This window comes from Arachis stenosperma, chromosome 9, assembly GCF_014773155.1.
Source record: "Arachis stenosperma cultivar V10309 chromosome 9, arast.V10309.gnm1.PFL2, whole genome shotgun sequence".
Classification (NCBI taxonomy): Eukaryota; Viridiplantae; Streptophyta; class Magnoliopsida; order Fabales; family Fabaceae; genus Arachis; species Arachis stenosperma.
The window spans coordinates 147481447-147503522 of NC_080385.1; the positions used below are offsets into that span (position 1 = coordinate 147481447).

At 33.1% G+C, this 22076-nt stretch overlaps 2 protein-coding genes and 1 pseudogene across 2 annotated transcripts; 1 reads left to right on the forward strand and 2 right to left on the reverse strand.

Annotated features, from left to right (window-relative positions):
• Positions 1–1650: 1650 nt before the first annotated feature.
• LOC130950058 (protein MAIN-LIKE 1-like) lies at positions 1651–2790 on the reverse strand. The gene is made up of 3 exons (XM_057878619.1): positions 2087–2790; positions 1882–1969; positions 1651–1767 (listed from the first exon to the last, which is right to left on the reverse strand). Exons 1-3 carry the CDS (start codon positions 2788–2790, stop codon positions 1651–1653), a joined length of 909 nt encoding a protein of 302 aa, XP_057734602.1.
• A 3890-nt stretch (positions 2791–6680) lies between these two features.
• Positions 6681–10333, reverse strand: LOC130948032 (uncharacterized). The gene is made up of 7 exons (XM_057876743.1): positions 10241–10333; positions 8975–9055; positions 8738–8851; positions 8267–8545; positions 8036–8149; positions 7183–7255; positions 6681–7083 (listed from the first exon to the last, which is right to left on the reverse strand). The coding sequence occupies exons 2-7, from the start codon at positions 9038–9040 to the stop codon at positions 7046–7048; spliced, it is 684 nt and encodes a 227-aa protein (XP_057732726.1). The 5' UTR covers positions 9041–9055; positions 10241–10333; the 3' UTR covers positions 6681–7045.
• Positions 10334–21330: 10997 nt separating this feature from the next.
• Positions 21331–22076, forward strand: part of LOC130947781 (uncharacterized) — a 10203-nt pseudogene continuing 9457 nt past the window's right edge.

Below are 22076 nucleotides of genomic sequence, written 5' to 3' on the forward strand. Positions count from 1 at the left end.
GCAAATTGTTTGTGTCAAATTTAATTGTAAGACAACATTAAACCTGCTTAAATATTTGTTGAGATTGAAATAGGAGATTTGAATTTTTTTTTTTTTTTGGATTGAAGTATGACGTTTGAAACGTTAGGGACCAAGGCTATTGTCATCTCTACCGCAGAAAACTCTCTTCAACAATCAAAAAGTTTGGTTATATAAGTTTTTCATATTTTTTTTTTGTTGCCCACGGTATCCTCCAACCCGACAGGACAAGGACTAATCCGTCGTGGATCGGAGTTCCATTTAAAAACTAAGGTTTCATTAATTATTTAACATTAATTTCACAACAGGACTACGTTGAAGTTAAATGAAATTTTTTTTATTCAAATAGGACCTTTTAAACTTTAGGTACTAAAACCGAATTAGGCCCAAACGTAGAGGGTCAATTTAGTATTTTATCCTAGATAAAAATTATAATTAAGTTTTTTCAAGCTATTTTTTATTAAAAAATACAAATATTTTAAAAATTTTATTTTTGTATTTGATGTAAAACCTATTATGAAATATTCCAAAGAGTAAATTTTCTAATATTTTTTATTTACCATCAAAATTCAATCATAAATTTTTAAACTAGTAAAAATGGTAGAATAGTTAAGGGTAAAAAACGTGATTAAGCCATGGGAGTGGAAAATTTACGAAAATCAGCCAAACTGAATTCCTAGACACCATTCAACCAGAAATAAATTATTATATAATTCGAATTGACTCGTTTCGAATTAAACTCCAATGTAGTTCGAAGTATATTAATTCGAATTACAACCATGCATGACTACCAAGTAGTTCGAAACAACTTGTTTCGAATTAGGTTAGAGTAATTCGAATCCTATTGATTCGAATTACTAAGATAGGTTGAATGTCCACATAATTCGAAACGTATTGCTTCGAATTAGTAAGGAGATGTAATTCGAATTCAATTGATTCGAATTATATATGTATAGTGTGAATGTAGTTGATTCGAATTACAATGAACCGGAGCTCTATATATATGCTGTGAACTAACGTTGCTCTCAACAAAGAGTGAGATGGCTAGTGAGGATAGTTTTCTAGTGCTGGTACATCACAGAGGGTCGATTAAGAGGAAAACTCGGTCCGGCGTGAAGTTCACTGATAAGGATCCCCTATGTATTATCGTGAGGCCAACAACCACCTACGATGCTCTCGTTAGCTCTGTGCTGGAGAAGCTTGGTCTGGAAGGAGTTAAAAGGATTAAGAAGTTTTTCTATCGCATCCCAACCACGGTGCTCCATGATATCGTGAAGTACGATTGTTTCACGATCGGGAGTGATGAGGACTTGCAGGTTATGTTTCTTTGTCGCAGGCAGTTTCCCGAGGTAAGGACACCAGAGTTGTTGGCAAAGTTGGTTGATGTGGTATCTAGCTCGGGTGGTTCGAACCGGAATGCCAATACTATAGCCACGGTTGCCGGCTCGAGCTCGAGACCTGCGGTTGCTTCATCCTCCGTTCCTGTGTATGAGCCACCGATGCAGCCTGTTGCCTCCCCATCGTTTGCCGTTGATCTGAGCGGCAATGTTAGAGACGAGGTTCGATTTGGGGAACATCTTCCCACCGAAGTGCGGTGGGGGCTGAACACCGCCAAACTGCGGTAAAACTCTATCAACCTGATGCCACTCGACCACCGCAAAATAAATCAGGGACGTCACACACCGCCATAACATCGTATGACGCGGCTCCAAGACCTCCGGATGGACAACCTGGATAACGTCGAGTGTGCTATAGGGCATCCATATGAACTGAAAAAAACCAATTAATAACAATTTAACGCTTCTGTTAGACAATATAAACTGAAACAACGACTGGAGCTACATATGGTTTCAGCGTACTTACATCCCGAGGCTGTAACAAGTCGATCTTCAGGCGAGCCATCTGTACCCGAGGTCCCTTGTTGCTAATCCCAGGATTGTAACCAGACCATCTGCAAAAGAAGTTAAACATTCTACTGCATTCATCACTCACTCTACAATGCATGAAATTGCTTCTATAATCGAAAATAAATACAATAAGGATACATAACAGAAAACAATAACGGTACCTCGAGGCAAGGGGCCAGCTAATCTCATCATACCCAGTGGGCCTAAATGAAGGAAACCTCCAGAAGATCCAAGACTGCAGTAACTGTAAAGGCCCAGCTAACTTCACAACATGTCTGTTGGCGACTCGGCACATGCACCGGTACAACCATGCTAGTGCCGCCGACCCCCAACTGTAGCCACCCATCTCCTCAAGCCGAGCAACATAGGGTAGCCATCTGATGTGTATACGATTGCCGAACTTGTCGGCAAACAGCTGCGTGCCCAATAACATCATGATATAGGCACGGGCAAAGCGCCTAATTGTCTCCTCATCAGCCCCGTCGGGACACTCTCCAAATGTCTCCTGGAACCAGGTGCAATTGACTGCGAATTTCTGAACCTGGTTCTCGGGAGGTAAAACACCGAGCAACTCATGGAACCACTGCCAAGCTGGCCTCCCACCCTCAATGTACAGGTGGAAGTCCGTCAGGCAACCACTGACGTAATGTCCGTCCACTGGCAATCCTAGCTGGTATGCAACGTCCTGAAGCGTGATGGTGCACTCTCCGAACGGCATGTGGAAGGTGTGCATCTCAAGCCGCCACCTCTCGACGAATGCGCTGACTAGGGGTTCGTCTAGTCGGAACCATCTGTCGTTCAGTCTCGCAAGATGGTACAATCCGGCCATCTGCAAGTACAGAACGTACCTCTCATCAAGACGCATCCCCTGCTGCCGCCTAACGCTGGATATGCAACGACGAGGTTGGCCAGTAGATAAACCGCATAATTAGAACAGATCCACAAAACACTAACATATACAATTTATTTCGTATAGAACCAAAAAAGAAATCGTGCAACACAACATATATGAAACAAGCAACCAACATTGTATACACAAACCGCTAACATGAACCACGTGCAAAAACCATTAACAAATACAACAATCACTAACAAGTAAAACCGTTAACAAAAACCGCTAGCATACACCTCTATCATAAACCACAACCTTAAACCGCTAACCGTCACTAAAATCACTATCCAAAAACCATTAACAAAAACCGCTAACAAAAAACAATAACAAATACCACTAACAAAAACCACTGGCCTAAACCACTACCTTAAACCGCTAACTCTAACATAAACCGCTATAAAAAACCATTAACAAAAACCACTTGCCTACACCACTATCCTAAACCACTATCCTAAACCACTATCCTAGACCACTATCCTAAACCACTAAATGTAACATAAACCATTACAAAAAACCATTATCAAATACCACTATCATAAATTGCTTTCATCAATCACTACCATAAACCACTAACAAAAAACACTATTAACAGCGCAACATCATAAACCACTAATCTCGTCGTTGATCACCCCGGCGATATGAGCAACTCCATCCAAACGATAAAGCCTCCCCGGATCGTCCCCCATCCCCTGAATATGCCTCTCTTGTCTTACTCGGCCCGAATGTTGGTCGTTTTCTCTGGGATTTGGTGGAGTATAAGAATGACAAAGTGATTCGAATGAACTTGGTTCGAACTCCTTATATAGCCGAAACCCTTGTAATTCGAATCAAGTAGATTCGAATTACTTATGGTCACCAACCCCTACTAATTCGAATCAATATGATTCGAACCCCACTCATGTATCCTTCTCAAGCTAATTCGAATTGATATATCTCGAACTACGCTATTATAATTCGAACCTATTCGTTTCGAATTACTAAGGATTTTTGCATGATAATTCGATTCTTATTGATTCGAATTACCTTGGAACAGTTCTTGAAAGTAATTCGAATTGATTCAATTCGAATTACGTGGAAATCTAATTCGAATCCTGTCGATTCGAATTATATAAAAATGAGTTCTGGTGGATTGAGGTATCAAGCTTTGATTTGGATGATTTCGGTTAAAGTGAGCTCCCCTTGGCTCATTTGAGTTTTTTACCCAATAGTTAATTTTGTTTCCTCATTAGTTATTTAAAATATGATCTTTTTAATGTCAAAATTAAACAATAAATTATAAATATGATCTTTTTTATTTTTTCATGTCTTTCAACAAACCAAGAATGTAAACTTTTTTTTAACTGGATTAGAAGATCTTATAACGAACAGGACTGCAAGTTGAAAGGGTCATCAAGTCAACCTTTTGGGTCCAATAAGCAATCACACATTTATCAGAATGGCTCAGCTCATGACAATCTAAACAACTACACTAAGCCGTCTTTCTTATATTCTTCCTTGTACTCTTTTGACATTACACATAGTAAAATAGGACAAAATTTATTTTTGTCAGTGATCCGTACATAGTTCACCAGAATACCAATAAAGTGAATGGTACACTTGAAAGTTTTCCAAAAATCTAATCCCTCATGTTTGTACGGTATGATGATGTGTCCAGTGACCAGTGACTCTGATTACGCTTCCTTAGCTTCTTCAAACTTCGGTACCATAACCAAATTGGAATTTGGAAGTATCCCTTTTCACTCTCCGGATCCTTTTTTGCACTTGGGTAATCTCAAGTTGTTTTCTTTGTTGAAGATGCAGTGTGATCATAGATAGATTCATATGTAATCATATTATCTGGTTGGTTGATTTTTGTTCTTTAGTTTCGTTTGACCTTATTTTTAACATAAATTTTTATATAAACACTTGTATTAATGTTAAAGTACCCATTTCCATTCCTAGTTTATGTATAATTGAGCATAGGGTACTAAATCCTCTTGATTTCTAGATAATAATCTATTAATATATAATAGGAGATTTGTAGTTGGTTTGTTGAACGACAAGTGTATAAGTTTGTTGAGTGATAAGTGGCGCTTTGTATAATCGATAAGTGACATCAGTAAATAATAACCAAAAATCTATTCTCTCTTTTCTTGACCTTTGGTCCTTTGCTGCGTCTAGGTCACACGCTGCTTGACCACCATTTTATCTATCATATAGAGCGGCAAACCAAATTTCAGTGAAAATTCAAATTTCAAATTTGGAATTTATTTTTCTTCGAAATCCGTCCCTTTTCTCTCCTCTCACACGTTCTCCTTCCAGCCCACTTTCCCACCGTAGCAGTGAAGAAGAAACCACGCCGGTGAAGGGAAGCGCAATGGATGAAGCAGAAGAGGGAGACGAGACGACGGAGGCGACGACCGCAGTGAGAGAGGTTGTCGTCGCTGCTGAATCAATTGAAGAGAGAAAATAGAATAGTCAGGGAGAAAGGAAGAAGAAGGAGGTGACGACAGTGATGGAGGCCACCGCTGTTGCTAAATCCACCACCGAAGAAGAAAGTCATTGGAAAGAAGGGAGAGCAAAAAATTGGAAGAAGAAAACTAGAGAGGAAGACCCGAAGCAGAGAACGTGGAAGAGGAGGAGCCCTTCAGCTACGATACACCGCCGCTTCACCGTCGTCACCGCCGCTTCACCGTCGTCACCGCCGTAAAGCACCATAGCCACCGTGCCATTGACCTGGTCTTGCTTTTGCCCCCCTTATCTGTTTTGCCTCTGCCATGGTTTTATAATTGCTAATTTGCTATTTTTTCTTTCTGCTCTTTCCTGCCATTAAAAATCATGAGACAGAAGTTAAAGTATGAACTTAAGGTATTTTTCTTTCATGCAATTTATGTTTTATAACAGTGATAACGAATATGGTGACGAAAAGCATATATCATAATATTCACTTCTAAAGCTCATACATTTTCTTCATTATTCATCCAAAATCGTGTTTTGAGATCCATCTTTTAAAGATCTTATTTTTGAGAATCAATGATAGTACTATCAACATTGAGAATCTCTGATCTGTCTTCTGATCAAATGATAATGGTATATGGATAAATTTTAGTTTGTTCAAATCTGTATTGTAAAGTCCTAAATTATTTCTGGCAAAATACACTATTTTTGCCAACTAAATTTATTGGTGGGTTTCAATAATCAAGAATTGATTAAAAGACTTGGAATTAAATTAAGGATTAAGAAGAATCTTTTTACCTAATTTATCTAATTGTTGAACTTCTTTTTTTTACCAAAGATAGGGAATTCGAACCCGCAACCTCTAATTGAGAATGGGAAGAATATACCATTTAAGCTATAGCTCGTTGGCTGATTGTTGATTTATGGATGTATTGATAAATTGAAAGTGAAATTGTGTGACTGATGATGATTGAATGATCATTTAAAGTTATGTGTAAATTCTTGATCAATTTGATGAAACATGGCTTATTTAAGAATTATTCAATGATTAGGGATCAAATTGTAAATAACATAAAACTAGTATGAGTTATGCTATTAGGACAAAATTGTAATTTTAGAAGAGTTTGAGGTCTTTGATGTAAAATACAAAAGTTGGCTTATTTGAAATGATCTAAAACTCAAATAAGTCCGTAGAGGGTAATTCTAGTCAAATGGAGGTTGAGATTAATAATGTAAATTTTAATAAGTATAAAGATAAAATGATAATTTTAGAGAACAAGGGCTAAGTTGCAAAAGATGATAAATTGTAAGATCTTCAACAAGAGGTGAGCCAAATCATTTTTCACATCTAGATGTGTAACACCAAAACAGTGTGGAAAGAAGAATATGTATACACAATCAGTGCACACAAAATACTTCATATCAGTGTAGAACTGTAGCTAGTTCGCCACATGATCAAACGATGCTCACAAGTTTCTTTAAATCAGTCGGTACCATTCTTAAAATGGTTTTGACTTTTTAGTTGGGTATGTTTAGGCATTCAAGCGGATGGCAACTAAAAGTGCAATGTCACTTTGAATTTCTATTCTAAACAACGTGGATATGTTCATAGTGAAGCTGGAAAATATTACAGAGATAATATAATAATGATACCATTTCTGAGCCTTCACCTAATAACTTACACTTCTAGTCTAATACATTATGTTCAGAAGAAAATTACATTAGTAACATTCATTACATTGCTAAAACATATTTCTTTTACTGCAGCAAGGAAACTATTATTGGAAAAGAATCATCCAACCATGGTCCTCTTTCGCCCTCTTTGTCGCACTACAATAAAATTGTTAAGTGTGACTATAAGTAACATTTTTTGAAAAGAAAGAGGAAAGGGGGGAAAATCTAAATTTCAAACAAGAGGGAAGTTGATACCTTGAGCAAGTTTATTCAATGTGGATGACCACTGCTTTGATGACTTGCGGTATGCAGCAAGTATTCGATCCATCTGTCAAGGAAGATTATGGTATCGTACTAAGTGAGAAATCAATATTGTTTGTTGCCTCTGTTTGATGAAGCAGAAAGCATTTTTTTTTTCAATAAAAGAAACCAAGCACAAAGAATATTAGATCAGCATAAAATAAGCTATATATTAGAACAGAATAACAATCTATAGTCCCTCATTGGAAATCTTGACTCAGATAGCATGAGCATCTTGGGAATATCTCACCATCTCCGCATGTTTGAACTCCGTTAATTATCATGCTAATCATAAATTAGGCTTTAGTTTTAATTGCCAAGTCAGGGTTACAGGGTTACACACTCTTGTGCAAGTAATCGATGAGAGGCAGTCATTCTAGAAGGAGATTAAGCAGTACTTGGACTAATGCATTGACCTAGCTGCCGAGGCATTATTATTTTTTCTTGGTTTCAGTTCATATCTCACATTCGGAGCTACAACCCAACTAGTAATATATATTATCAATATATGTCACAGACTCTTTAGAAGCCAAATACAATTTAAGAATTTAAAAATAAATAAATAAATAAAAACCCCAAGGTTGAAACTAGTGATGACTCATTAGAAATTCTAATAGACATTATTGTGTGCGCACTCTTATAGTTCTCATAAAGCTATATAATAAGCCTGCAATCACAATTCACAACTGGAAATATTTCTAACAGCACCATTTTATTTGAAGCACATCAAACACAAACAACGGCACTTCTAATCTGCAGCATATGCGCATACAAGTTAGGATTATTGAAAAAGGGCATAATGAATTACCACATTCCCACATGACGAATGCATTGAAAGAAGAGCTCTTTCCAGAACATACAAATCAACAGCTTTATCTTCTGGTAGAGTTGAAGTGAAGCTCAATCCAAAGTCAATTAGGACCTGCATAAAAACACAGTTGAGTTATGTTTTATCAGTTTTATGATATTTTCCATAATTACATAATTTGAGTCTACAAATAACAATAGTCCTAATGAGATGACAGTTAAAACAACTCACCAATTGATTAGTACCACTCTTCAGCAACATATTTGATGTTGTTAAGTCACCATGAATAAGGCCACCATCATGCAATTTACCAATTGCATCACCAACTTGGGAAGCAATATCATCAAGCCGCTCTTCAACAACACCTTTCAACCCAAATTCAAGAAGTACTTCTTTGAGGGAAGGGCCCTCAACATACTCAAAAGTTAAAGTGTTCAACACAGTATCCACGGCATAGAGTGCAGGAGTACAAACCCCAAGCTTACTCGCTTTGGTCATGCACCTAGCCTCCTGTTCAAACAAATTGATTTGATTGGTAAAAGGATAGCATGTCAAAATAATTCAAAAAGCACAGAAAATAGTAATACAACTAAACCTTTTCTCACCATGTGGCATCAGTTACATGAATTAAACCAAGTCATTGAATTCCGGGGCATCATAATAAACATAAACAGAAAATAATGAAACTATTGTGATACTCACAGCATTTAAGCGCCTAAGGGTAAGCTTAGTATCCAAAGTTGGATGCCTATACTTCTTTGAGAAGCGTTCCTTGATAACAGACCTCCTCCCCACAAAATTGGACTCAAAAACCCTCTACAAAGAATGATTAAAATCAACAGAACAAAAAGCAAGTCAACTATATCAGACATGGATGGGTTTTTGAAAATTCATATGAAGGAAGTTGACAATATGACATTGACGTATATTAGCACTTACAGCTTCAGCACCTTGCTTTAACAGAATGAGCGGGCTGTGGTTTGCACAAGCTTCAGTCTCCTCCATTATGGTAGAAAATTCCTTCAATTTGACAAAATGGAAAATCGGGTATAGAAATGGTAAAGTTACGATATTGATTTGAATGCGATGATATTCAAGTGAAAATAGTTAAGAGACAATGACATAACCAAGCAATTTGAAGAACTAACTGACAGTGGAAAGTTGAATATGTGAGAAAATTAAATTCTGATGTTAGGAACTAGTATACTAATGGAATCGATTCAATTATATGATTTGGAATGACTATTTAAATGAAATAAAACATTATATTTTAATAGTTACACACACAATTATTTTTTAAACAGCGTGATATAATCAAAATCAAATCAATAACCAATGTATAAATCAGTTTTTTTTTTCCATCATTGTGCGGACTGTATAATTGATACAAAATCATATTACATAAAAAATTTATACAATATTTATAGCATGACAATCCATGATTACAAATTGAATACCACAGCTTCCAAATTGATCCTATCAAATTATTTGACAAACTGCATCAGCATCTCTAGTCTCTACTGCACCACAAACAATTCCATACAAAATTTCATATTCTGAATGATAGCATTTCACATTTAGGGTTTAAGGTTGACAAAAGTCATTAATAACAAATTCTACTTTCAGCAACAACCACATTTATGATATGTTCAGCATCAAATTCAACTTACAGCTGACAACAAATTCTACTTTTAGAGTTCTAGCAACAAATTCAGCTATGATAACTATGAAAACTTTTAGGCAGAACAAAAACATAAACTATGATAACTTTCAGGGAGCAACAAAATAACTCCAATTCTCCAAATATGATTTACAGCAAATTAACATTAGCTAATCCTAATTTCAGCGACAAACTCAACTTTCAACAATAAATTCAAGATGTACTGATAATTTACAGCAATGAAATTGAAAGAGGAATAACAAGGCCAAAGATGAAACTCACCTGGGCAGAGAGATGAAGCAAAACTTAACAAAGTGATTATTCAGCAAAACAGCACTAAATTCAAGGTTCAATAAACTCAGTAATGATTTTCGGCAACGAACAAACTTAAGCTAAGTGATCAACAACAAATTCAAGGTTCATGATAATCAGTAACAAATTTCAGCAACACATTCAACTTTCAGCAACAAATTACTCACAGCAACAAAATCAAAGTGCAGTGATGCAGCACCAAAATTGAAACAGAAAGACCAGGGGAAACTCACCAAATCGGGTTGCACGAAGGAAGTTGACGGCGAAGGAGAAGCTGATGGCGAGGGAGAAGCTGATGGCAACGAAGATCTGCCCACCGGGATCTGTTGCCTCTGCTACCGGTGACGAAGAGCGCAGGGAAGGGAGAGATCGAGACCAGGAGCGAGACAGAGACCTTGAGAAGCAAGAAGACGACGACCACCACCACCCGAGGGACCAGATGCGGTTTCGTCTGCTTCTGCCGCCGGCGAAGCGAGCGCAGGTGCACGGGACCGCGACGACGACCGAGGTGAGGGGACGAGGGGAGAGACCGAGAGCGCGACGAGGTAAGGCCGTGAGAGACTAAGAGTGACGACCGACGAGTTGAGGGGAGCGAGGAGTGAGTGACGAAGGGAAGGTGACGCCGTGAGCCGTCGTGAGCCGCCGTGAGCCGTCGTGAGCCGCCGTGAGCCGCCGTGAGTGATGGACTGTCGAGCTCGAGAGAGAAGAGACACAAGGCTGGCTGGGGGTTAGGGGGGTTCCAATTCCATTCAGGACATTAGCCATTAGGGTTCATGCAAATCAACAGGCGTGGAGGACAGGAGGAGTGAAACGACGCCCCCATTTCAGGCATTTACAAAAAAAAAAAAAAAAAAGACTCGGACCGGGTTAAATTAACCGGCCGAGTAATCGGTTATAATAAAAATCGGTCGGATCAAACCGGTATTCACTGAATTTATTACTTGTTCCGTTCAACGAGTGGTTCGATTTGGTCAGGTGACCGGATTTCTGATCGAACCGGCCAGGAGCCGGGTTTGATAACTATGGGCGGGAGAAGAGCAGCAGCCAGCAGGGGACGCTCACTTGGCAGTTGGTGGCTGTGGAACAAACAAGCGGGGAACAAAGAGAGAAGGGTTTTAGACTTTAGTTTTTTTATTTTAGATAAGCTAGGGACATTTTTGGTATATTAACTTTTATGTAAGGTATTTTTGGTATCTCATAAATCTAACTATTATTTTTTTATTATAAAAAAGGCAATTACAAATTTAACATTTTAACTAGTATAAATGGATAATAAATTAATCTATCAAATCTTCGTTTTTTTTTTAAATTAGGAGTGCATTCAAAAGATAAAGTAGTTATTGATATATTAGTAAATTACTTTTTATAGAGATCATTTAATTTAATTATTTGATTGTTGAGGGTTGGTTTAACCAATTATTTAAATGATTAGTAATTAATTAAGAATGATTAAAAATGAAAAATCTCCAATCCCAAAAAAAAGAAGAGATAAAAAATCGCTTTATCCAAACAAATAATAAAAAATCAAAAAAATATTTATTCTAAAAATAAAAACTAAATTATTTAACACTTTTATTCTATGAAGCACGGACATTTTGCTGAGTTGTCGTGTCTGTGTCGGACACATTTTGGACACGACACTCGCTGACACTCGTCTGACACGCGTGTCTGCTGTATCTAAACTGTGTCTCAAATAAAAAATAAAAAATTTTTCTCCGGACACACTTGGACACACCTAAATACCATCACGTGTCAGCGTGTCCGATCTTATACTTAATATATATTCTTAAAATAAATTTAGATATAGTATATATTATTATTTATTAAAACTAAAAATATTTTAAATACTTGATATAATTAAAATAAGACATTAAAAATAATTAAAAAAATTAATTTATATTTTAATATCAATAAAATATTAAAATATCCTTACGGTTTATTTAAAAAATACTTTGTATTTTATATGTATACGTGTCCCCGTGTCATGTAAGATTTTAAAATTCGCGTATCGGTGTGTCCCGTGTCGTGTCGTATCCCGTGTCCATGTCAGTGTCCGTGCCTATGAAGCACGGATTCTCTCATGGTGCTGGCGTATCCGTGTTGGACACGAATCCGATACCGACACTCGGTGGATACTTCAAATGAGCATATCGGCGGCATGTCTTCTTGCGGTGCAAAATTTTGGTGGAGCGGTCACGAATCTGAACGAGTCCAACCTGAATCTTGGTGGAGCGGTCACGAATCTGAACGAGTCCGACCCGATTCAGATGTTCATGAGACGGATCTTTCTGCTGGACTGCAAATCTTCAATTGATTTTGTGATTTTGTGATTTTGCAAATCTTCAGTTGACGTGACATGCTTCTGATAGTATTTCTCGATTTATTTCTTTTAACTCATTAAATACAAGTTACTACGGTGAATTAATTATAACAACTAATTGATTTGATTATATATTTAAATATCACATAATTTATTATAATTTATATCAAACAATTAATTATTAAAAATATTTTTCAATTTATTTCTTTCAACTCATTAAATACAATTCATTACAGTAAATTAATTATATCAACTAATTGATTTGATTAGATATTTAAATATCACACAATTTATTTTAATTTATATTAATTAATTAATTATAATTCATTATATCAATTATTTTAATTTATTAATTTATAAGGTGCATATTAAAATAGATAATTTGTTATTTATTCTAATTGAATATAATAAATACAGATTAATTTAGTTAAAAAATTATTGTCTCCTAAGAGAGTGTTTTTCTATTTGTCTTTTTAATTCATTTAATTTAATCAACTATTTATTTATTTATTTTTGAATTCAATAAATTAAATCAAATCACATCAATTATACTAATTATTTATATTAACTAATTGATTTGATTAATTTTTAGAAATATTTTTATTTGATTTGTTTTATTTATTTAAATATATTAATTATAACTAATCAATTATTTAATTTTATTAGAATAAATATTAAATTATATTTCTAATATAAAAATATAAAATTTTATTCCTTCTATTTTTATTTTATCATTATAAAAAGTCATATATATTAGAAGAGGATCTCATTTTTTTATTAATTACTCTTTTATTTGGTAGTTTTTACAATAATTTTTTTCTTCTTATGAGACGTCGTGGCAATAAGGCAACTATCGACTTATCGTGGATACAAGCTACCTGACCCTCCAACTCTCATTCAAAGCTATATATAATATGTAAGGGTGTTCATGCATCGGATCTGATCCGCATATCCGCGGTGTTTATCCGAATCCGATCCGAAAATTGCGGATATGAATCCGATCCGCAAGGCTATCGGATTCACACACTAATTGGATCGGATTACGGATTACGTGTTGGTATCCGCATATCCGATCCGCGTATCCGCAAAAATAAATAAGTAAATATTCTTTTTATATTTTATTTTAACTAATAATTATCATATATGTTGTATTATTTTAATTTATTATTTAAGAAAAATATGTTTAATATTATTTTAAGCGTAAACATATTTAAAAGAATAGAAAAAATAAATTTTATTGATATTTTTAATAAAAATAAGCTTTTAAAAATATTTTTAAATTTTACGGATATATCCGATATCCGATTCGAATTGATCCGCAAATGTGCGGATCAGATCGGATCTAAGCTTAAAAACTGCGGATATTGGACCGATCCAATCCAATGATTTTAGTGCGGATCGGATCGAAAATTTGGCCATATCCGATCCGCGTTCACCCCTAAATTAATATGTTAACCATGAAGTATTCATGGACCATGGTTGACAAATTCTCAAGTTGGAGTTTATGAAAAGTCTGTCCCTGACAATTTTAACATGGACTATGAACACTGAAAATGTGTTCGGATAGAAATTCAATTGCCAATATTCAAAATGTTATGGATATAAGATCAATCTACATAGGGTAAGAAAAATCACTTTTGAAATGTTAATCCGAATTATATAAATCTATCATTGTCACTACCTTTGTCTTATAATTATTTTTTGTCTTCAGATTTGCTGCAGCTATAAAAGATTTGAATATTTAGGTCATGAATATGGTTTGAGAGCATGGTAAAGTCTATGAACTGGGAGGTTTGCATGACTTACACTAAAAAAAATGAGGATTTTTTAGGTGTTCGAAAGTCTACATAGCGGCTTACAGAGATTGTGACGCTCGAATATGTTGTTTAATTGATAGAATAGATAGGTGAATTTTGAATTATGGCTTAGAAAAATTCTTATGTAATTGTACTTTTACATTTATCTATGTATCATAATAGTTAGACATTTATGTATTTGGCTTTTTTTTTTGTTATTGATTTCGATCTCCACTTAGAAATTGGTGTATTTTGCTATAAAATGATGATATAGATAAAGAAATTTCATCATATTCTTGAAAATGTAGATGTTCTCGCCTTAGAAGCCAAATAATTAAAATTCTGGACTGTTGTATAACGAAGTAGATAATATTTATGTAATTGAATATTTCTAAAGGAACAATATATTAGAGAACATAGACTAAAATAGTTAGAAGAATTAATATTATTAGTATAGAAATTAAAAAAATTATTAAATTATACTGTTTAAAAATAAGGCCATTTAAATTTATAGTTAAATTTTTTAAATTTATATTTATAATCCAAACTTATTAATAGTTTATAATATGATTTTACAAGTTATAAAATGTGATATTAGTCATTGTTATATATATGAAAAATGTGACTCATTTAGTACTTAAACATTTTATTTTTTATTAATATTATTATAATAAGATATATGTAATTTTATGAGAATGATTTAACCTGGACTTTGGTTATCTAAGAATTGACTAAGTGACTGATATAATTCCACGTTATGAACCGACGAATGCTAGCAATTGGAATGATAAAAAAAAAAGCCAAATAGATATTCGTAGAGATTAATCGCGATTTGGGACTTAACAAAAATATGTCAAATTTTCATGGGTAGAATTGTGGAAATCTATCCACATGAAATGGACGGGGACGGGGACATAGTTACCCTCTCCATAAGACCTGTTAAAACAACGTGAATATAAAATTACTGATTTTTTCTATAATTAATATATATATATATATATATATATATATATATATATTAATTTAGTAACCTTAATTCTTACTTCCAATTCAAACACTTTTTTTTAGACACATCCTTAATCTTGACTTTGCATCTCTCTCACTCACTTTCTTTGTCTCTTAAATTTATCATTACATCGCTCATTTTTGTTCCAAAAAATTATGTTATGTAATTTATTGGAATATGTTTTTATATTTTTTTCGAAATATTATTTATTATAATGAATATATTATAAATTGTGTTGAATTATATTGAATTAATTATTTTATGATTATTATATTATGACTTTTTTTATTTAAAATAAAATTAAAAAAATATCTATAGATAACTATGGGTATCTGCATCCCTTAAGGGTAATTAAAGAGGGATTTGCGACAAAAATGGAGAAGGAACGGAGGGTATTTTTTTTTAAATAGGAGCAAAGGACAGGAATAAAAGTCTGCCGCGTCCAGACGGGCATCCATTACCATCTCTAACTAACAAAGGAAATTCAATTTGAGCCGATTTGAGATGGGATACGTGAACTTCATCTGCGTTGAGTCCTAAGATAATGAACCTAATTCGGATTTAGAATTCGGACAATGAACCTAGGTTGATCTTACTCACTTAAGTTAATGTTTTGAGTCATTGTTGCAAAACATACTATACTATTAAATATTATTACATTTAATATATATAAAAGTTAGATATGCTTACAAGAAATTTTTTAATCAAATTAAAAATATTAATTATATTTTTTTATCTTTTAGTCTAAATATTATTTACTAACGTAATAAAACAAATAAATAATAATAATAATAATAATAATAATAATAATAATAATAATAATAATAATAATAATAACTCATATAATAACTAAAATGTCATCGTAATATATACATGATACTACATATATTAAAGATGATTATATATAAAAAAATATTTTTAATAAAGTTAATTTATGTGTAAATTAACTAATTTTTATAACATATGATTTGTTGCATAATTTTTTCTCTATTTATATTATTAATATACAAAATAAGCAACTCAAGCTAGGACAATAAATATAATATAAATATTCACTTATTTATTAGTATTAAAAAATATATAAATAATGAAAATATGATTTTTTTGGTAGAAAAATAATAATAAAGATTATTAATTAAGTTAATTACGAAATAAAAAAATTATGAATAATTTTTTAAATAATAATAAAAGAATAAGATCACTATTTTTACATACTATAATGTTTATAAAAAAATTTGAATAATAAATCAATCTTCAATAAATTATACATTAATCCTATCAAAAAAATAAATAAAGTATATATTAATCCTATCAAAAAATAAATAAATTATACATTAGATATTATTATTTGTGTAGTAATATATATATTATCGATTATTAAGTTATAATTAATTTCTAACCCAATTTTCGTTAATTGAAATTTAAATAATTGAAATTATTAAATATCGAATATTTTGCCCTTAAATAATTTTGTTTCTGTTATTAAAGTTTAAAAAAGGTAAGTTGTTAATCAATTTTAAAGTCAAATTTAAATTTGTATAAAAAAATTATTTTTAATTTTATTTTATTGATCAAAATTAATTTTAAAATAAAAAATAATTATATACATCATATTATAAGATAGTATAGTTATTCATTTTTTTAACAGTAATTATTGCCAAATAAACTGGTATAAAAATGGGAGAAAAATACACTTACCAATTTAGGAATAATGATTTTTTTCAATAAAGTAAATTATATATATATATATATATATATAATACCAAAGTTATTATGATTTTTTTCACACAAATTAATACTCAACGATAGTGTTTTAGTAATATTACTAAGGAATATTAATCAATCTAATTGCTTTTGTAAAGAAATAAGTCTATATATAAGTTTGAAATCTTGAAAATCATGTCATAACATGTGAAATATTAACCGGTACAACGTTGATCATATTGTTTTGACTTCATGAATGAATATGATACCAATAAATAAAGTTGTCACATTTAAATTTCAATAAAGACAAATCTCCACAAGTATTGCTATCAATTATAATTGTTCTACTTTCAAGACAAATACTATTTTTCCCGGTATTTTTCAACTCGGCAAGCCGAGAACTAATCCACCACGGATTGAAGGTCCATTTATCAAGGGTCTATCGCTAGCCAATGAGTTGTTATATACATATGCAGGATTCAAAAATACTTTCGTAAATAGACGAGTGATATAACTATTCAACCAATTTAAATTAATTAAAATAAATATTAATTATTTTTAATATTTTTAACATTAAAAATCGTTAACCCTTGATTTTAATTATAATTTTATAAAATATTTATAGTAATAATTGTTATATATATTTTTTGTTTAATTTTTTAATAAAAACTCATATTTTTATTAATTATTCCATGCACTGCATGAGAATATTGCCAAATAAAATGGTGTAAAAAATTAAAAGAAAATGTATTTAGCAATTTAGTAAAATAATAATTCATTTTACAATAGAATAAATTATATATCGAATAACAAAAATTGTTATTAGTTTCTCTTCCCACAAACTAATACTTAACGATGGTGTTCCAGTAATGTTATTAAGGAATATTAACTAATTTAATAGCTTTTGTAATGACATAAGTCTGAGTTTAAAAACTTGAAAATCATGTCATAAAATGGAAAATTTTAACAGGTAACAATATTGATGATATTATTTTGACTTCAAGAATGAATATGATACTAACAAATAAAATTGTCGTAGGTAAATTCTAACAAAAACAAATCTCCATAAATATTGTCATCAATGACAAATTATTCTACTTAAAAAAATCTTTTTTGTTTAGGGTGTTTTTTTAACTGGACAGATCGAGAAATAATCCACTACGTATAGGGTTGGCAGTGAGGCGGGTTTTTACCTTACCCGGCCTTGACTGCCATCCTTAAACTTATCAACTACTCGCTCCACCTATATCTGCGGGTAGTAAAATATTATACCCTAACCCTTTCCTGTGAGTAGTAAAATGTTGTACTCTAACCCTTTCCCGCGAGTACTCTCCCCACTCTTAGCCATCCTATAACAATTAAATAATACTTTAAGATTTACATATTCATACATATATTAAGATAAAAAAAATTTAAATTTATACATAAATTAAACTGCAAACATAAAATTCATATAATGTCAAATAACATGAAATAAAAAAAAACTAATGTCTGATCACTACAAATTTAACATGAAGTGTATTAGCATTACTCTAAATGTCAATCTCAATATCATTAGAAGCAACACTGTTATTTTGTGCGTCCTCTCTAACATTACTAGCCATGAAATAATCTTAAAGCACCTATATTGAAAAATCTAAACAAACCATATATAAAGTACTTATTGAGAAAACTGAGCAAACCATTGCATCATCAGTAATTAAATCCATTGCACATATATAAATCAACCAAAATCACAGAAGCTCTAATTCTCAATCGACATATATAAACTATTACAACATGCCAACATAAGTAATTAGAACCCAAAATCAATAACGATTTAAAATGAAAAATACAAAATGAACTTTATGTAATAAGAACATTCACACTTCAATGAAGAATCAATCATCACTACAACATTTTGTATCTATGGCCACGATTTTTTTTGTCACGGTAAAAAAACGTGACCATAGACCCTCTATAGTCATGGTTTTTTAGGGTGAGAAAAATATTTATGGTCACGATTTTTTTAAAAAGGGTGACCATAGTACTTATGGTCACAATTTTCTAAAAAAGAATGGCCTAAAAGGGTCTATAGTCACGGTTTTTTGCAGTGACAAAAAATGGTCTATGGTCACGGTTATTCAAAAAAAGGTGACCTAAAAGGGTCTATGATCACGGTTTTATGGAGTGATCTAAATGGGTCTATGGTCACGGTTTTAGAGGGTGGTCTAAAAAGATCTATGATCACGGTTTTAAGAGTGACCTAAAAAGGTCTATATCACGATTTTTTACAGTGACAAAAAAGGAGCTATGGACACGGTTTTATATAAAACATATTTATAAAATCAATCATGAAAAATAATCTTAAAATATATTTATTTTTATATAAAATAATCTTAAAATCAATCATGAAAAATATTAGTACATAATATGAACATAAATCATTGAAATGTAAATTAGACCCACTGTACATATATAAACAAAATTGCAACACAAATTTACAAATTCACCAATAAAATTACAACACAAACTCACAACTTCACCAAGTAGAGATTTAAAGAAATACAGATTCAGTCATTCACAATGTGAGAGAGAGAAGAGAACTTATCTGCGGACAGATAAATAGAGGAGGAAGACAGCGACACGCTCAGGAGAAAGGGGCTCCAGTAACAGACTCATGCAAAGCTACAGCGACGCCCAAGTGATGAGTCTGTGAAAGAAGAAAAGAAGAACTTAACAGACTCACGTGATGGGAGAGAGAGGGAGAAAGAAATTTACCTAGAGAAAAGGGGCTCAACAGGAGGAAGGCGGCGATGGGCTTAAGGAATTTACCTAGAGAAAAAGGGGCTCAACAAGAAGGTAGCGACAGGCTCAACAATGACGGTGACGGGCTCAGCAGCGGTGACGACAAGAGCTGTGAAGGTAGGCAGTGACGGGCTCAGTAGCGAGACGACGGAAGCTGTGACAACAATGAAAGCTGTGAGGTTTTCTGTAGAGAAGCCGAGAAGAAGAAGACTCTGGGTGAGGATGACTGAGTCTCTCTGGCGTGGCTATGAAGTATGGACTCAAACTAATCATTGAATATGTGATGTGAGGCAAATTCTTATCCATAAAAGGTGTTTATATGCATGTATTTTGGGGCGGGTACACCTTAAACCCGACTCCGTTCTGCCCCGCTCGAACACTCGCCCTGAACAAAATCTACCTCGCCTCGGGTTGAGTTATTATTCGTCTTGACCGGGTAGGAACGGGTCGGGTACTCACAGGTTTCAGTACTCCTGCAAAATCTAACTACGTATTGATACTCCATTTATTAAGGGTCAATCGCTTGCCAATAGATTGTTACGCACGCAAAGCGAAATTCGAACATCCTAATACTTGCTTAAACGGATAAGTGAGATGGTCACTCAACAAAGTCAAATTGATTAAGACAAATATTAATTATTTTTAATATTAAAAATTCTTTGAGTTTGATTTTAGTTATAACTTTATAAATATTTATAATAATAATTATTATATATATTTTTATTTAATTTTCTTTAATAAAAGTCTTTATATAATTTTATATATTATCCCGTACAGAATACGAGAATATACACTAATTTATGTAATTTGTCGTATAAATAATATCTTTTAATTTAGGTAAATATAATTGATCTAAAATTTTAGGCAGAATAAATTATATTTTATAAATTGAATCTTAACAAATTATATTTTTAAACTTTTAAAAAATAATTCATCCAAAAATAAAATTATAAAATTTTACCGAGTGATTAGCCATTAAAAATTTAAAACATACCCAAAAAACAAAAAATAAAAAAGTCCTACTAATAAATGATTTTTGTAAAAATATATAAGAAAAAAAAGGTTTGGAAATCCCTAGAAAGCATAGAAACCTTTGATGAATGGAGCTGAAAACATGAAACTATCAAAATAATAAGAGTAGCTGATCCACTTGCCAGAGAAATTTAGAGAACCATAGAAGCTTTTTTTTCTTTCCCCTTTCACGGTACTCTCTTGTTCTGTTCTTCTCGCACTTTGTCTCTTCCTTTTTTTCGGCTCTTATTTTTGTCCCTAAAACCCATGCTATGTATGCTGGATTTGGTTCAAAAAATATTTTTTTTTATTATTTTAAAAGATATCACACCAAAGTTTCTTCTTTTGTTATTGCTGCAAAATTTTCAGGGCTTTTGGGTTTGTGGGTTCTGTTTAATTTCATGGGATTCTTTGCTTTTGTGGCATGCCATGGTCAGTTGCTGTTAATTTTGTGACATTATTTATTTCTTAGTTATACTTTTTAATTTTCTTTCATCCTTATGTATATAAGTTGTTGTGAGCATAGAATTAGTTAGCTGTATTACTTGCTAATTGCTTGCTTTTAGTTGTGATTGAACATTTTGTCAATGTATTCTTGTTGGTTGATTTACCTGTTTGTATCAAAATTTTGGAGATTTTATTCATATTTCTTCATTTTGATAGCACCCTTTATTTGTTTTCAGTGATTTTCTACCTACCATGAAGAGGACAATGCCATGGAGTGATGAGGATTAGGGGTGTGCATGGTTCAGTTTTTTCCTAAATTGAACTGAAACTGCACTAAATTATTTTAAATGGTTTAGAAACTGAACCAAACTGCTTTATCACATAAGAAATTGGTTTTAAACCAGTTTATAAAAATAAAACTGGTTTTAATTAAAAAAAACCAGTTTAAACTAGTTTATAGACTAAAACTAGTTTTCACACCCTCTCTCTCCCTAAAAAAAACCAGTTTAAACTGGTTTATAAACTAAAATTAGTTTTCACACCCCTTCTCTCCCTCTCTCCCCTTCCTTTCTCTCTCTTTCTCTCTCTTCCCTTTTCTCTCCCTTCCCCTCTCTCTATCTCTCCCTCCCTTCCTTCCTCTCTCTCTCTCTCTCCCCTACCCTCCCCCTCTCTCTCTCCTCTCTCTCTCTCTCCATTTCCCCTCTCTCCCCTTCCCCTCTCTTTCTCCCCTTTCCTTTCTCTCTCTCTCCCCCCTTTTCCACTCTCTCTCCCTTCTCCCTTCTCTCTCTCTCTCCCTCCTCTTTCTCTATCCTTCCACTCTCTCTCTCTCTCCCCCTTCCTCTCTCTCTTTCTCTCCCCTTCCCCTCTCTCTCCCCCCTTCATTTCTCTCTCTCTCTCCCCCTCTCTCTCTCTCTCTCCTTTCCTCTCTCTCTCACTCTCTCCCTTCCACTTTCTCTTTTCTCCTTCTCTCTCTCTCCCTCCCCTTCTTTCTCCCCCTT

Excerpts from the sequence above, each read along its gene's own strand:
- LOC130948032 (XM_057876743.1), bottom strand. The coding sequence starts at position 9,040 with ATGGAGGAGACTGAAGCTTGTGCAAACCACAGCCCGCTCATTCTGTTA. Across the intron at positions 8,852-8,974 it reads TAAAGCAAGGTGCTGAAGCT|AGGGTTTTTGAGTCCAATTT; the intron begins GTAAGTGCTAAT and ends CATTCTTTGTAG. Across the intron at positions 8,546-8,737 it reads CCCTTAGGCGCTTAAATGCT|GAGGCTAGGTGCATGACCAA; the intron begins GTGAGTATCACA and ends TTGTTTGAACAG.
- LOC130950058 (XM_057878619.1), bottom strand. The coding sequence starts at position 2,790 with ATGCGTCTTGATGAGAGGTACGTTCTGTACTTGCAGATGGCCGGATTG. Across the intron at positions 1,970-2,086 it reads AGCTGGCCCCTTGCCTCGAG|ATGGTCTGGTTACAATCCTG; the intron begins GTACCGTTATTG and ends CTTCTTTTGCAG. Across the intron at positions 1,768-1,881 it reads ACTTGTTACAGCCTCGGGAT|CACACTCGACGTTATCCAGG; the intron begins GTAAGTACGCTG and ends GATGCCCTATAG.